The 15,642-nt window shown below is 35.3% G+C and overlaps 1 protein-coding gene and 1 long non-coding RNA gene across 11 annotated transcripts in view; one reads left to right on the top strand and one right to left on the bottom strand.

The window, feature by feature from the left end:
• Positions 1-14,571, top strand: part of ADGRL2 (adhesion G protein-coupled receptor L2) — a 389,339-nt gene extending 374,768 nt beyond the window's left edge. For 6 of the 10 annotated variants that reach the window (XM_090146448.1, XM_090146453.1, XM_090146447.1 and 3 more), the window contains 5 exons: positions 1,068-1,236; positions 4,141-4,269; positions 4,686-4,782; positions 7,458-7,586; positions 10,891-14,571. In XM_090146448.1, coding sequence (XP_090002574.1) covers positions 1,068-1,236; positions 4,141-4,269; positions 4,686-4,782; positions 7,458-7,586; positions 10,891-11,645 — 1,279 coding nt within the window. In that variant the 3' untranslated portion in view covers positions 11,646-14,571. The remainder of the gene's footprint in view (positions 1-1,067; positions 1,237-4,140; positions 4,270-4,685; positions 4,783-7,457; positions 7,587-10,890) is intronic. The other 4 variants (XM_090146455.1, XM_090146454.1, XM_090146451.1 and 1 more) reach the window with 3 other exon arrangements.
• Positions 11,706-15,642, bottom strand: part of LOC149916859 (uncharacterized) — a 27,273-nt gene continuing 23,336 nt past the window's right edge. Inside the window, exon 3 of the long non-coding RNA XR_016469284.1 lies at positions 11,706-11,793. This is a non-coding gene — a long non-coding RNA (uncharacterized LOC149916859). The remainder of the gene's footprint in view (positions 11,794-15,642) is intronic.

The following is a 15,642-nucleotide window of genomic DNA, read 5'->3' as shown; positions in this document are numbered from 1 at the left end:
CTTTTCCTCTTTCTGTCTTCTCATCCACACCAGTAATTACCGTGTTTGTGATGGCTACTATAATACGGACTTACCTGGGTAAGATAGAACCCTACATTAACAAATTTCTGGCATGACTTTTAACTTTACAAACTCGGTCAATATTGTGGATTGCCCTTAATTTTAATTAACTAGTTTTGAGATACCTGATTTGCTAAAGAATTTTTAACTATTATATGCCTTTATAATTTTAAATTGCTTGCCTCTGCATTTTGAATTTCCTAATTTTGACTAATTTTTATAGACAATTGAAAATGCTCTTATTAATTTCTGTTTCAATTCTGTCTAATAATTTTGTTTCTCTTTTCTGCTTATAATGCTTTCTAGCTATGAAGATAATAAGCCATTTATCAAGTAAGATCATTAGTTAGATGTGGAATTCACTGACTAAAATTCCCTTTCCCTTTCATTCTGTGCCGTTCTCTACAGTTGCTTTTCCTTAACCTATTCATGATGGAATCTTTTTTACACTATTCTATAGAGCAATATCCATATTTTTGCCACATTTCAGCAGTTTCAGAGTTTCTTCATGCAGAAGTTAGATCATCTAGCTTCAGTTTAGCTGAGTTTATCAGAGCATTAAAGATTTGGGCTCTAGGCTTTTAATCTGCTGTTTAACCTTTGTGTATTTGTGTTACATTATTTGGTGTCATTTAGCAGCACCACTGTTTAAAATCTATGCTGTGATTAGTGGCTAAGCCAGATTTATCAATCTCTTTTGTAATAGCAGATAAGGCAATGGAGTAGTTGGGGTTTGCACTATACTTCGACATTTCAAAGTATTTTTGACATCCTATGCAGTTCTTGAGAAAGTAAAAGGTCATATCTACTCTTGCTGTTTTCGCTGGAGACTAAAAGTACCAAATGGAATTGTTCTTTCTTTAATAGATGAAAGGTTAAACCCAAGGAATTTTTACAGTTGAATATGAACCTAGTAAAAGTCAACTGAAGGAACTGAAATGTTAATATTGGATTTGGCAACATGCAGTCTTATAAGTAATGTTAGTAAAATTAATTTTCTTTTACAGATCCTGGGTCCTGGGTGCGTTTGCTCTCCTGTGTCTTCTTGGCCTAACGTGGTCATTTGGCCTACTGTTTATCAACGAGGGAACAGTTGTGATGACGTATCTCTTCACAGTATTTAATGCTTTCCAAGGAATGTTTATTTTCATCTTTCATTGTGCCCTTCAAAAGAAAGTAAGTTACTAAAAACAGAGACGTGTGCTCTCTATGTCCTTAAAAATACCACATGTATTACTTGAAAAATAAAGAAGAGTACATTTCGAGAATAGGAGTATTTTGAAGAAGGTTAAGGAAGAGACTAGGATCAAAAACAGTTCTTGCTGCATGTGCTTCTGAGAGTCATTTAACTGCTTTTTGGCCTGTATGAGTTTAAAATGGATGCAGTATTTCCAACTTGGGCTTTAAAAGTTTAGAGGCTTTGGGAAGAAAATTATTACAGAAGGTGTACTGTTTAACATTTGTGATGCGGTATGTATGATTTTGAATTCACAGCCAAAAGTCCTTTATGCACTTATGAATCAAATCCTGCCTGCAGCACCGCAAAGAAAGGATCTTTTACAATATCAGCCCATCTCAGCCTGGAAACATTCTCGCAGATCAAGGCAAAGACCTCTCATGAGGTCCTATTAAGCTGCCACATAAAGCTACAGGTGATGGGCAGGGATTATGCTGCGAGCGCTTGTTCATTACAAAATTAAGTCAGATCTGAAAATTAATTTCACTGTGAACTTCAGCACACCTAAAGAAAAAGTAGCCATTAACTGCAGACAACTGGTAATGAGGGGAGTTTACTAAGTACACCAGCATGACTACTTGTTTTCAAGCATTTGCCTCCCCCTGCAAACCAATAGCTAAGTGCCCTTAGAAACTAAGTGGAGAAACTGGAATCCCCTGGCAACTACCTTCCCTAATGAAGAGATGCTCTGAATTAGTGCAGGCCCCCTTTGCCCAGATCTGCTGTATAGAGGGAAGCTCATAGAGGAGAGACAAACAGACAAGTGAGATTGAATTGAAGGACACAGCTAGGCGGGATCAGGTTTTCCACTCTTCCTTTGTGTCCCAGACTGAGAATGGAGACTGTTTTCATGCCTTAGAGATGCTCCAATGAAGGATAAAAGTAAAATGCTCATAGAAGGCACGGCAAATGAAAATAAAGAGTTGAGAGCAGAGGGGAAGTGTATATGTCAGAAAAAGTCCACCACAAACCATAAGATAAAATGCAATAAGTAAGTCCGTTGTTTGGAAACACCCAACTTGCAATACTTAGGTTCTAAATATTTTTACCATTTTTAGGCAGGAGGCCTAACAGTTATTAACTCCCTTTATAATTAGCTCACCGGAGACATATTTAACTGATATTTATAGTGTTTCACGATTCTTGGATAAAAGGTTATTATGTAAGGGCAAAATCACATTCTCGGCTGTTCTCAGCTCTAACAGTACCAGTGTCTCTAGATTTGGCGTAGACAATGGCTTCCAGACATGCTTTGGGAAAAGATGTGGAAGACAGAATGGATTCTATCCAGAGGAAAACGGTATTGCTTTCGTTTTGAGATAATAAAGACACGCTTGGAGAGGAGAGTGAGCATAAGAAAAGAGGGAAGAAATTTTCAAAATGTAAATAATTTCTAGATTAAGGTTTCATGTCGTGTTGCTTTTTTATCACTTGTGTTGGGCTTGAAAATAAAAAACAGATTCTGATTCTATTTCTTTTTACAGCTGTGCATTGTTTTTTTTATTAAGTTGAGTCAGCAAAAAGCAATATTAAAATACCAGTCAAGTGTGAAAAAACATAACCTGGAGCAATAAGATTTATACCTGAAAGAATGTTAAAGCTGCCATTTAAGATTTTTAAGTTTCAATGAGTTTGACTGGATATCATCCGATCCTCTGTCTGCATAGCTAATATATTCTTTTTATTCTGTTATTACTAGTTGGTCACTAAATTGAACAGAGAAATAGAATTGTGAAAGTGAAAACTATTATGTTTGCAGTTCTGACAGGATGATAGTGCCGTTGTTTCCAACTATTTCCAACAAGCTATAATTTAGAAATAATGACAGAGGAATGTGCTGTACTGACAGATAATGCACATTCACAGCAATATAGGCATTAGGCAAAACCAGCCCTGGAGGGTGGTATTTGGATGAAAATATAGTTCTGATTGCTATTGTCTCTACTATATAGCGTTCTGAAGCATTTAATATCCATTAATGGTCAGGAATGTGTTTTCTTAAGTGTTACAGTCTCTCGTGATTATATACATCGACTTTCATTTTTGAGAATGCAAAGATAAAGGTTACAATTCTATGTCCAGGCCTTTCTGGTTTTTTTCTGTTTTCTTTTTTGTATGTGTGTTTTGTGCTGATATTCGTAGGAGTTCACTTAAAATATATATGATGTACTTTTAAATAGATGAGTTGTTGTCCTCGGATGGAAATTAAGGCATTAACTATTCAAATTTTCCTAAACTTCATGGTTTATATAAACACCACATTAGTGGTGATAAAGTTCTTGGAATATTGGAAACGGCGCTTGGCTTATGTAAATTCACACTGCTAATTTTTAGCGTTTTTCCTTCTTTCGTTTCTCAGTTTTACACACACACAAGTTTATTTCTGTCCCGTATATTCTGTAGGCCAGGCAGAATTTACAGATTAGCTGAAATGTCACTTTTCAGAGGAATTTAGAAGTCTTTGCAGGCTTACGCAGCAAAAGCTATTGCAAAAAATGACTATTTTCAGCCAATATTCAATTCAGGTAAACAACTGTATTAATCCACAACATGAAGACAAAACAAAAATAATCCCGTAACAACTCAGTAACAATAATTCATACATGTCTAAATGAAATATATGTATACTTTAGAAATAATTCAAAAATCCTGGCTAACCAATAATGCTGCCATTAAGTAAGGCAAAGTATCTAATTTTGCTAAAGGCCATCATTTCAGTAGGCAAGAATTATCTATTTGCTCAAAAAGCAGTTGAATATTTTCAGTGCAAGATTGATGTCTTTTTGTCAATAAAGGTATTTGTCACTCTGTTTTTTGCGCTAAAGTATTATTTTTTTCCATAGGTACGTAAGGAATATGGCAAATGCTTCCGACATTCCTACTGCTGTGGTGGACTACCAACTGAGAGTCCACACAGTTCAGTGAAGGCATCAACAACGAGAACTAGTGCTCGCTATTCCTCTGGCACTCAGGTAACAAAGATTTTGACAACATCTTTTAATTAACCTTATTTATAAAAAGCCCCCTGAGACCTGCTCCAATCAGAAGTAGTAATTGTCTTCTCATTATTATCACTTAGGTAGCAAATACATAGTTCTGCATGCTAGAATTGATTTCTTTTTAAAGATTTCATTTTAATTTGGTCTAATGCAAACACCTTATTTTTCTTGTAATTACGGACTGGTTTATTGGAAGGTTTATACCATCATGTTTCACCTAAATGAAATTTAATAAATTAGAATTGTAATAACAGAGGATGGAGCTTTGCTCTCTGCTATGAGAATGGCTTGCTTTAGTCCAAAATAAATGAGAATAAATAATAGTACATAAGTAGGAAAAAATCTTCTGTAACTTAATGTGCTTCTGTCTTATTGCTTTACATTAACAGAGTCGTATAAGGAGGATGTGGAATGACACTGTGAGAAAACAGTCCGAATCTTCTTTTATCTCAGGTGACATCAACAGCACTTCAACACTTAATCAAGGTCAGTCACTGGGAACATTTCAGTTTTAGAAGACTTAAATTTTTTACAGATTTTATATAATTTAATTTAACACAGAAGAATTGAAAAGAATGTGTTGAAAAAAAAAATCTGGAACAAATGTACTCTAAAAGCAGAGTTTTAAAGTCATCCACCAGCACATTTTAAAGCCATGTTCCCTCAGCTGGCCCCCTGATGTAGAAGTTGAATTCCTCCATTCATGGGAGCGCATTTAAATAAGTTTCATCAATAATTTAACTTAAAAGCAAGATCATAATTTTAAATCTTTCCTAACCTTTATAGGTTAAATCTGAAACAGAAATATGAGTGCAGTAACATTTTAATGCATATTTGACTATGATTTTTAGGTGCAGAAATTTTCCCAGTGAAATCTAATTGATATCATTTCTATGCAAAAGATGTCTGTAAAGCATTTATCTTTTTTATTTCAAAGAGCATTGTATCTGTCACATGGGATAGGATCCAGATTTTCAGGCACAGAAGCCAAAACTTTAAGTTTCTTATATCTCGATTAGACTTTGAAATCTGTAACTGCGTTTTCATGTCCACTTAGAAGATGAGGGTATTGATCAACACAGAATGTCCCTTCTTTTCTCCATTTCCTCCACCCCCTTTTTTTTTTTTTTTTTTAAACAATTTAAGTAATGGAGGCGAAGACTGCGAAAGCCAAGCTCACAGCCTATTGTTCCACTTAGATCCCTAAGAGACAAACGTAGTTCTGACCAGTTCCTGCTTGGCTTAAAAAGTTTCAAACAGAAAATTTACCATTGTCAGGACTACTGTAAAACCCTTGTGAACCACAAATAGCAAATTTTCTCCTTTGTGCTTTTTTCAAGATTGGGTGGTTGAGACCTGTACTTAACTCATGTTTGCTTTGGAAGTAAAAAGTGTAGCATTTGGCAAAAGACAAGATTTCAAAAAGCATGATCCTACTGGCTTACAGAAATATCTAAGACGACTTGTGTGTCTTATTGTTCCCTCCTGAATGTTTATGTTCTTCTCGCAAAATAAAAATATATATATATATCCTAAGTAGAAAATGTATTTCTTATTTCATTTATTAAAAGCCCACGAATATGGTATAAATATAAAAGTCTGGGATTTCACCATAGGAGATGCACTTTGCCAGTGCTACAGCTTCGGGTGGTTCCAAGCTGAGCACAGATCTTGGAGGTTTTTCCCTGCTGTGGAGCTCCAGTCTCATCACTTGAGATGCTCCACGATGGCTAGAAAAAATTAATTGATGCTGTTGTTATTCAGTTTCAATAATTCTGCTATCTCAGTGATAAATACCTGTAAGAAAAGTCTAGTGATTATCTAGTAATTAGTGTCTTCTTTAAAATAAAAATCAGCACCTTAAAGTAAAAAAGAAAAACTTTGGATTGGATAAAAAATTTTGCATACTCTAAATAATTCCAGATTGTAATTGAAATAATGATATAAAACATGGTACACAAGGAAAGGTATTTCAGTTAGTATATTTCTTCTAGGAATTAGATTACAACTGAAAAAAGCTACAATGAACTGTTTTGTAGTTGTTCACTGATACAAACTATCATTATCAGACCATAGATCTCTCTGCATCTTAGATTTTTCTGCTTCTGTACAGTACTAAGCATTAATATAGAACATGACATTAATTTTTCCATTGCCAAATAAAAATACAGTATAAAGATACAGCTGGCTTATTTATTAGTTTCCATAGTTCTGTGATACACTTCTTCTGATTTGTTGCCGTGCAGTGCAACAGAAAAGGAAGTAGAAATTTAACTTTATTGTTTAAAGTAAGTTTTCTTTGTCACTTTTCCAGACAGTTTTTCTTTCAGTATCTAAAAGTCACAGATTAACTGTCTTTTTAGATCTCAGAAGATGCTTTTTTTTTTTTTTCTAATTCTTCTGAATTCTTTAAATAATGTTGCACTAACATTTAAACTAGGTTTTAAAAGGTCTGTTCATTCCTGTAGTATCATGCTTCACATTACATTGTAAACCGATTGTTTAAATAAAATTTGTCATTCAAGGGATTTTTTTTTAAAACTTGGCAGATAAATTTGTAGCATGAATGTCCCGGGAGAAAATGTGAATGCTCTGATTTCCTAAAGCAAATATTTTGCTTTCCCCCTCAGCATGCATACTTTTGCATATACTAAGATATGCTTGCAGTTTGTCATCTGCTGTCTGTTTGAAAACAGCAATTCCCTTCCACCCTCCGTGTGTTTGTCATAAAGTGAATAACAGCTCTGATCCTGTCATAAGAGATTTTTCAATACCTTTAAATTTAAAAAACTCAGTTCTCTCCATTCTGGACAGAAACATTCCGTGATACCATTTTAAAAGTTGCAGTAGCTTTATGTAGTGCCTTGATCTCTACCCATTTAATTGCTATTCTTATGAACACCGATTTTGTATACATCAGTAAGTGTCACTCTCACCAGATGTTTACTTTGGGGATTTGGACAGCACCTGTGAATTACTGGAATCTAACTGTATTTTCCTGCTCCCGTTTCGAACATATAGCTCAGATATACTCAGAAATTTTCAACTGAATTACATTTGACAGGTTCTACATGATTCATGATGAATAAAAAATATTCTTTATTGAAACTGTCAGAATAAAATTAAAGAACTGACATTTTTTTCTGTTTCTTTTGCTTCAGGAATGACTGGCAATTACCTACTAACAAACCCTCTTCTTCGACCACACGGCACTAACAACCCCTATAACACATTGCTCGCTGAAACTGTTGTATGTAATGCCCCTTCAGCTCCTGTGTTTAACTCACCAGGTGTGCTTATACTTCCTGAATAAAACCGCTTTTCTTGGCTTGCTCCAAATCCCTTCTTTTCCCTAGATAGAAACTCAAGTTGCAGTACCCTAGCCATACATTCAAAATTTCTGTCAGTTTGAGAAATACAGTATTACCAATGTCAGCTTGTAAAACTGCACTATATTATAGTAATGCCTTTGCCATAACAGTATTTACCAATAATTATCCATGTTTTTAACACAGGTGGCATAAATCTTAATATACTATTACAGGACTGACACCACATGGTCCGAGAGCCCATCTTCAAGATATATATCATTTAGAGGTATCATGTCTATGCAACGTAAGGTTGACTCTAAAGCTTGCTGAGAAAAACCTGCTCATGGAACGGATTAAGTACTAAAGCAATGCAAGGCATCTTGACACCTTTGGATACCGCAGCATAGAAAATTGTATCCAGCGTCAAACAGATCTATAGTATAGTGCAGCTTTATGGTAGATAATTTCCTTTAGGAAAATCATGAGATTAACAGTTAGAACAGTTTAGTTCTGTCAGCATAAAGGGTGTCATCACTTACCTAACATTTTGTTGTTACATCCTCTGGTTGCTTTTTTTAACTACAGTGCAGTTCATCAGTAAATATCTAGCAGTTGCTGTTAGATGAGTCGTTAAGATCACTTTAGTATTACTGGAACAGTAAATCTTTGATAAAGAGCTTATAAAACCTTGCTTCCAGATTTTATTTCAACTTTCCTTTTTAACTGAACTGTAGTTTCTATTTTCATTCTCTTGTTTTCTTACTTTCCTTATGCTTTCCTCTAGCAACCTACAGAGAGACAAGTATGGGAGTAAAACTTAACTTTGCCTATCAAATGTAAATTTTTTCAGCATGATTTTTAATGGGCACAATTAAAACATAACTAGCGGTCATGAAGTAGACTCAGCGGGCAAGTGGTTCACAATTTGCAAATGAAATATTTCCACATTCAAAAAGTACTTGCATACTGCTTTTTGGAAAACAACATGAGGTCTCTAGTAAACCCCATTGGTAACGGAAGTTATACAATGCTGAAATAATTTGCTGTTCAAAACCAAAGCAGCGTCAAGCAGAAACACTTAACTATTTACTTATATTTTTACATTCCCACAGTAATCTTGCTACAGGCTATGGAAAGATTTCAAATAATTACCTGATCACGGGCAACAAAATTTGCCTCATCAAACCAATTTAAATATATTTTAGTATGCTTAACTCTGCAGTATATCATAGAAAACTCATTTTGGATTATCAGATATGTTTTGGTATCTGCTTAGCAAAAGAAAAGAGAATTAAAATTATAGAATTAAATCACTTTCATGAGGGAAATGAATGCCAGCATGTGGTCCATGTGTTGTCTACTTTTATAAATGCCATATGTTCTGCGCAGCTAAATCCATTGCAAGAAAAAGCCTTAGAACATATATGAAATTGCAAAACTACAAAGTTGTTTAATCAAAGCTTAAGGAGACCTTTCAAACAACCCTCATCTCTGTTTAAATCAGTATACATGAAGAGGAGCTAACAGTAACAGAGTTACAAAATAATTTGCAAATTACTTCGAATTTATTCGGAAATTATTACTCTGCTTTCTAAAGTTGAAGACAAAACTCTTTCATGAGAAAATGCAATTACTTTTTAATTGAAAACAGTATTTTCCAGAGAAGATTGAATTTTCTAGGATAAGCTGCAGCTTTAATTATGAAAAAAAAACAACAACAAAAACAAAAAACATTTAATCTTCTCCAAAACAACTTTATTCTTATACTCCTCCAAGCCTTGCATATAATGCAGCAGCCTCACAGTGGTCAGTCTCATTTCAGTAAAGTCACTCCATTCTTTCTTCTGTAGATAAAATGATTTACTAGGAATGCTCTAAACCATCCGACTTTCCATGATTCAGACTGTTCAGTTTATTTCAAAGTTTTTTCTTTTCCTTTGCTTGGGAAGCACTGTGCTGTCATAGTTTACATGTGTTTGTGTCTGTAGGAAATCCTTTTCTTTATTGTGTTATCCTCCCCCCCTACTACCACCAAAAACAAAAAGTCAAAATCAAAACATACAGACCTTAATCATCATAAGACTTCATTTTCTCCCCCTAAACTTATTTCATGTTTCTTAGCAGACTTACCCAATCTGTCATTTGTCCAGCAGCTATGAGATATCAGCCATGGCTGATTTCCTCTTCCCATTCCACAACTAATATTTATTCTTTGGTTTAATTTCTGTGACACATACTTACAGAAATTCCTAACATTTCCGCATTTGACTTCCATGCCCATGGTAACTGTGGGCCTAACTCTTAATTAACTATTCCGGTTCATTCAGCGCTGTCACTGTGACTGATGCAGACTGCAGGCAAACTTTGACCTTTAGAAGCCTGGGGCCGTTGTTGGCAGACAGAATTAGTGCAAAAAAAAATTGTATTAAGTGGGAAAAGAAAAGCTGTTATTGCTTAGTAATCTAATTTGCTGAACCCTTGCTCTGACTAAGTTGCTGAGAAGCTCAGTAATTCTTCATCATGTTACAATAAATCATTTTACTTTCTTTTATATATCAGCTACTCTTAGGCCAGATAGCCTGAGCAGACAGACATGATGTGAGTTGTCCAAAGTGAGTCATTCCACCTGCTGTCTATCGTGTTGTTGGATGGTGCTTGTGGACCCTGGTCCCTGTAGTGTGAAAGATGGCTGTCCTTGTTTAACATAAATTCTTTGTATTTATCCATTTTTTTTCATTCTTTTCTTTACCTCATCTCAAAAGAAAAAAAAAAAAGGGAAAAATGTTAGAAACATGTTAAATTAAAGTAGTTGCTTGCCAGTTATGTGGGTTTATGTTGTACATTTACCTTCAGTTATGTCTGTGATCTAATTCCTTTTTAATTTAGTGTTGTTTAGGACAAATTCTGTTAATTTTCTTTCTTCTAAATCATGGTGATGTACTTCAAAACATAGATGTTTCCAAACAAATTGCTTTGCATTACATATGCAAGGGCATGGAGTGAACAGTTCCTTGTGGAAGAGTCACAGAAATGACATTAAATTAAGAAATTAAAATGCCACTATTCCCCACAGGAAGTGCATGTTACTATTGTATAAAGGCATCTTTCCTATAAGGCGTGCAACTGTTTACATTTGGGAATGTTCAATAACCTAACTTTTCTCAAGTCTTACTTTCAAGTACAACTTTGTCCTGAACTACATTAAAGAATTTTGTTTTTTTTTTTTTTAAAAAAAGTGATAAACATATCAGGCAATAACCAGAACCGTCCTTTTCTGTTTCAGGACATTCACTGAACAATGCCAGGGATACAAGTGCCATGGATACTCTACCGCTAAATGGTAATTTCAACAACAGCTACTCTTTGCGCAATGGTGACTATAATGACAGTGTGCAAGTCGTAGACTGTGGACTAAGCCTGAATGATACTGCTTTTGAGAAAATGATCATTTCAGAATTAGTGCACAACAACCTGCGGGGCAGCAGCAAGAACCACAACCTGGAGCGCACACTGCCAGCCAAGGCTGTGATCGGTGGGAGTAGCAGCGAAGATGATGCCATCGTGGCAGACGCCTCATCTTTGATGCACAGTGACACCCCTGGGCTGGAGCTGCACCACAAAGAGCTTGAGGCCCCACTTATTCCTCAGCGGACTCACTCCCTTCTGTACCAGCCCCAGAAGAAAGTGAAGACCGAGGGAACTGACAGCTATGTCTCACAGCTGACAGCCGAGGCTGACGACCACCTCCAGTCCCCCAACAGAGACTCTCTTTACACAAGCATGCCCAACCTCAGAGACTCTCCATACCCAGAGAGCAGCCCCGATGTTGAAGAAGATCTCTCTCCTTCCAGGAGGAGTGAAAACGAGGACGTTTACTACAAGAGCATGCCAAATCTAGGAGCTGGCCATCAGCTTCAGATGTACTATCAAATCAGCAGGGGTAATAGCGACGGCTATATAATTCCCATTAACAAGGAAGGATGTATTCCAGAAGGAGATGTTAGAGAAGGACAAATGCAACTAGTGACAAGCCTTTAATAGTGTAGCAAAGAAATATTAAAGGCCACGTACAAGTATTAAAAAGACTTAATTGGCCCCGTGCAGGCTCCCTCGTATCTGCTTGAAGAGACAATTCTGTTGACCCTGTGGTTCTCCTCTGTAATGGGGAAGACTGGACCTCGCAGTTCTGTGAATTTTTATAAAACAAAAACTTTGTATATACACAGAGTATACTAAAATGAATTATTTGTTACAAAGAAAAGAAATACCAACAAGGTATTTTAAGATATCTTCTGCTGCTGAATTTAACAAAATTGTGAAAAAAAAGAAACAAAACACTTTCCAGCCATTTTACTGCAGCAGTTTGTGAACTAAATTTGTAAATATGGCTGCACCATTTTTTTTTCCTAGGCCTACATTGTATTATATACAAGGCGTAGGCTCTAAAATCCTGTGGGACAAATTTACTGTACCTTACTATTCCTGACAAGACTTGCAAAAGCAGGAGAGATATTCTGCATCAGTTTGCAGTTCACTGCAAATCTTTTCCATTAAGGCAAAGATTGAATACATGTCTAACCACTAGCAATCAAGCCACAGGCCTTATTTCATATATTTCCTCAACTGTACAATGAACCGTTCTCATGAAATAAATGGCTAAAGAAATTATATTTTGTTCTATTGCTAGGGTAAAATAAATACATTTGTGTCCAACTGAAATATAATTGTCATTAAAAATAATTTTAAGAGTTTGAAGAAAATATTGTGAATCGCTCTTGGTTGCACATATGTTATAAGCTGTTTTTCTTACACTCTGTTCATAGTACAGTAGTATGTTTAAAATGCAAGTTCTGCCCGTTTTTCACTTATTTTTCACTGTAAACAGTGTTCTGCTTTGACGAGTTAGGTTTTATTCTTTTCTTTTTTAATTTTTATTGCCAAAAACATAATTCGGGGAGAAAATTGTTTCAGAAGCCAATTATGCCAAGCCTTGCACAAATTCGGTATAGCTAACAAAGATTGTAACTCAGTTCCCTGTTCATTCTTAACCAGGGTTGGGTGGTAAGGGGCAAAGGGGACACTGGACACTTCTCACAAACTTTCTCGTGAATAAAAGGTGCCTGTCCTTTAAAAAAAATAAATAAAACATAACTATTACTCTTCCATATTCCTTCTGTCTATATTTAGTAATTAATTTATTTTATGATAAAAATTTAATGAAATGTAAATTGTTTCAACTAAATTCTGCTTTTTTCATCCCTTTGTGTAAACTTGTTAATAATGAGCCCATCACTAATATCCAGTGTAAAGTTTAACACCTGTTTGACAGTAAATAAATGTGATTTTTTTTTCCAAATAGGCAAAATGTGCATTATTATGTACAAAGCATAATTGGCATCAGCAAGTCCTTTGACCCAGCTTTATCCTGCTTAGAATGGCTTCTTTACATTTTATGATTTAAGTGTTGAGAATACAATAGAAACTGTCTGTATAGTGCTACAGAAGAGTTCATCTTTACTATTCATTACCTTAGTCACAATTGAATAGGATCAAATTCAGACATAGCAGGGTCATTAGGAAAAAGTACTGTAATTTCATATTTACATAACTTTTAAGTAGGCATATGTATTGAAATAAAATACCACTAACTAACTATCATAGGCTCAGCAACAGTAATTAGCAGTAATTATTAGTGATGAAGATGTATTCTTGTAGCAGGGAAAACACGAGTAAGCAGCATTTGGGTAGCACTCAGAGTGCTATACAAATAATCAATCCATCACTGTTTTAAATTAGATAAATAAGCATGACTGCCCTCATTTCTATCAGACAGGAAAACTGCAGAAGGCAGCCCAAGATGTTATCTACAAATAAGTGGCAAAATTGGAAGTCTGAAGTCTTTGTTTCCTTGGTTTCCAAACCTCTTTCTGTCCCTCTATCACCAGGGCTTCTTGCAGATCATGCCAAGGACTCCATTTGTTGCAGCTTCCAAAAATGCCTTCATTATCACAGAGGCCACTATTTCATGTGTGGCCAGTGTGACTGAATACAGGTATGACAACAGCAAAAATTCATTTGAAAGCCTTATAAACTCTTAAGTTAGCTTCTAATCTGCTAGTATATATAAAGCTCCATTAGGAATATATATTGATACACAATAGTTTTGCATAGGTGCATTTTGAAAAAGTTTGGATTTCAGAAAAATTCTGGGGGCAAGAATTCCTGGTATTGAGACAGATCTAACTCTATAAAAAAAAATACCTGGGTTGAGGTGGAACCACATAGCTCAGATAACCTCAGTATATCTGTAATCAGGCCTGTGACTGTAGCAGTTGTCACTGAAGACAAAGGTATTTTTTACTGTATCCTACTGGTAACTCTTGCTAGTAAGTTCCTTAATACTTAGAAGTTACTATCTTCATGTCAAAGTAATTTAAAATTTAATCAGAAACTGTTTACTTCTGTTTAATAGAGATGCTTGAAAAATCTGAAGTCTCTGTAAAGTAAGTGGTTTGTTCTGGTTCAGGGTATACCAGCAGATACTTCGGAGCAAAACGATTCCCTTGGTCTGCCTGGCAACTTAAAAACATACCTGCTGCCTTCTACCTAGGAAATCACGTCTTAGGTATTTAAAACCCATGGTGCTCAAGTAATTACAGTACATGACCTAGTAACATCACCAGCTTTCAGCAGAATATTCAATGCTAATTCAAGCGAGTACTCCTTTGTGTCAAGTTGTCTAACTAATGGTGGTGAAACTATATGCCGAAAGGTTTGTAGCATTGTGATCTTAAAAATATATCCAATTGCAAATGTAACAAGTATTCATAAAATAAGAAAATTGAGCTGATGAACCTAAGATGAACCAGCTGAACCTAAGTATCATACGGGAATTCTTTTGTTAGCTTCTTTGTAGTATAGATGTTGCTTTTTAGCAAGCCTTTTTTTTTCCTTTTTATTTTTTCTTCTTTTAATATTTTGCTAGTGAAATGTCCTGTGTTTAGCTAGCAGCTAGCAGTCAATAGCTTGCCAAATTTCTGTTGGTGTAACTTCTCAGTGTAGTAGATTACAATATAATTATATAGCCGACAGCTTATTGTAATTTCTTTGTGTTCTCTCTCACGTTCCTGCCATCTTGTCTTGGGATCAGAAGGACAGAAGAATTGAGAGGAGGAGTTCAAGAATAGCAAAATAATGACAGCAGAATTAATGGAAACAAGTGTTTCTACAGGGTCACCAGTTAACTAGTTCCTATGATGGTGCCAAGGATATGCTGCTATTTTAGGCACTGTCTTTCAAAAGAGCTGTAATTTTCTTATGGCTAGTGATCTCCTGTTAGTATCAGTGTTAACCCTACTGGCTCCATCCAATTCTTCCTTGTAACTTCAGTCCAGTTATATTCCAGCAAAAGATTAAATGGGATGTGCATTTAGTGAACTGTTGTATAATGGTGCTATGCATTGTTTAATATAAAATACATCTCAATTCTACATAAGTGAACCATAACATGAAGAAATGCAACACTGGTAATAATACCTTTATAGTTAGAATTAACCTTTATCTGTGAACTCTACAATCCACCTTTGCTTCTTTTAAATTGGAAATGAAATTACTAATAAAGTTTACATACATTCACTTATGTAGACAATAAAAAGTGTTTCAAATTGACATAAGTTATGGATAAAATATGTGTCATTTTATGTCCTAATTTTTAAGGAATTTTTCTTTCTGAACAGACATTAACAATAACAGAAACATAAGTGTTCCCTGTATACTGTTACCCCATTTTGCCTCAAAACTAACAAAGCTTGTCTTCCATAATTGATTGTGACCTGAATGTAGTTTTTTTTTTTTTAAATCAAGAGTAGCTACAGGCAGACAACTATATGTATACACACACCTTCATAGGAGCTTTAACTGACACAATCTAATAGATGATTGAGAGAGAGAAGCACTGTGAGACATTAGCAGTTTTTCAGTTTCAGCTCTGCCATAGCCCTACAAAACACTTCAACCCTTCAAAGAGGAAGCTTAC

The sequence above is a fragment of the Phasianus colchicus genome, chromosome 9 (genome assembly GCF_987193195.1).
Source record: "Phasianus colchicus chromosome 9, bPhaCol1.hap1.1, whole genome shotgun sequence".
NCBI lineage: Eukaryota > Metazoa > Chordata > Aves > Galliformes > Phasianidae > Phasianus > Phasianus colchicus.
Note: the sequence above shows the minus strand (reverse complement) of the source record. Positions and strands in the feature narration are given on the sequence as shown.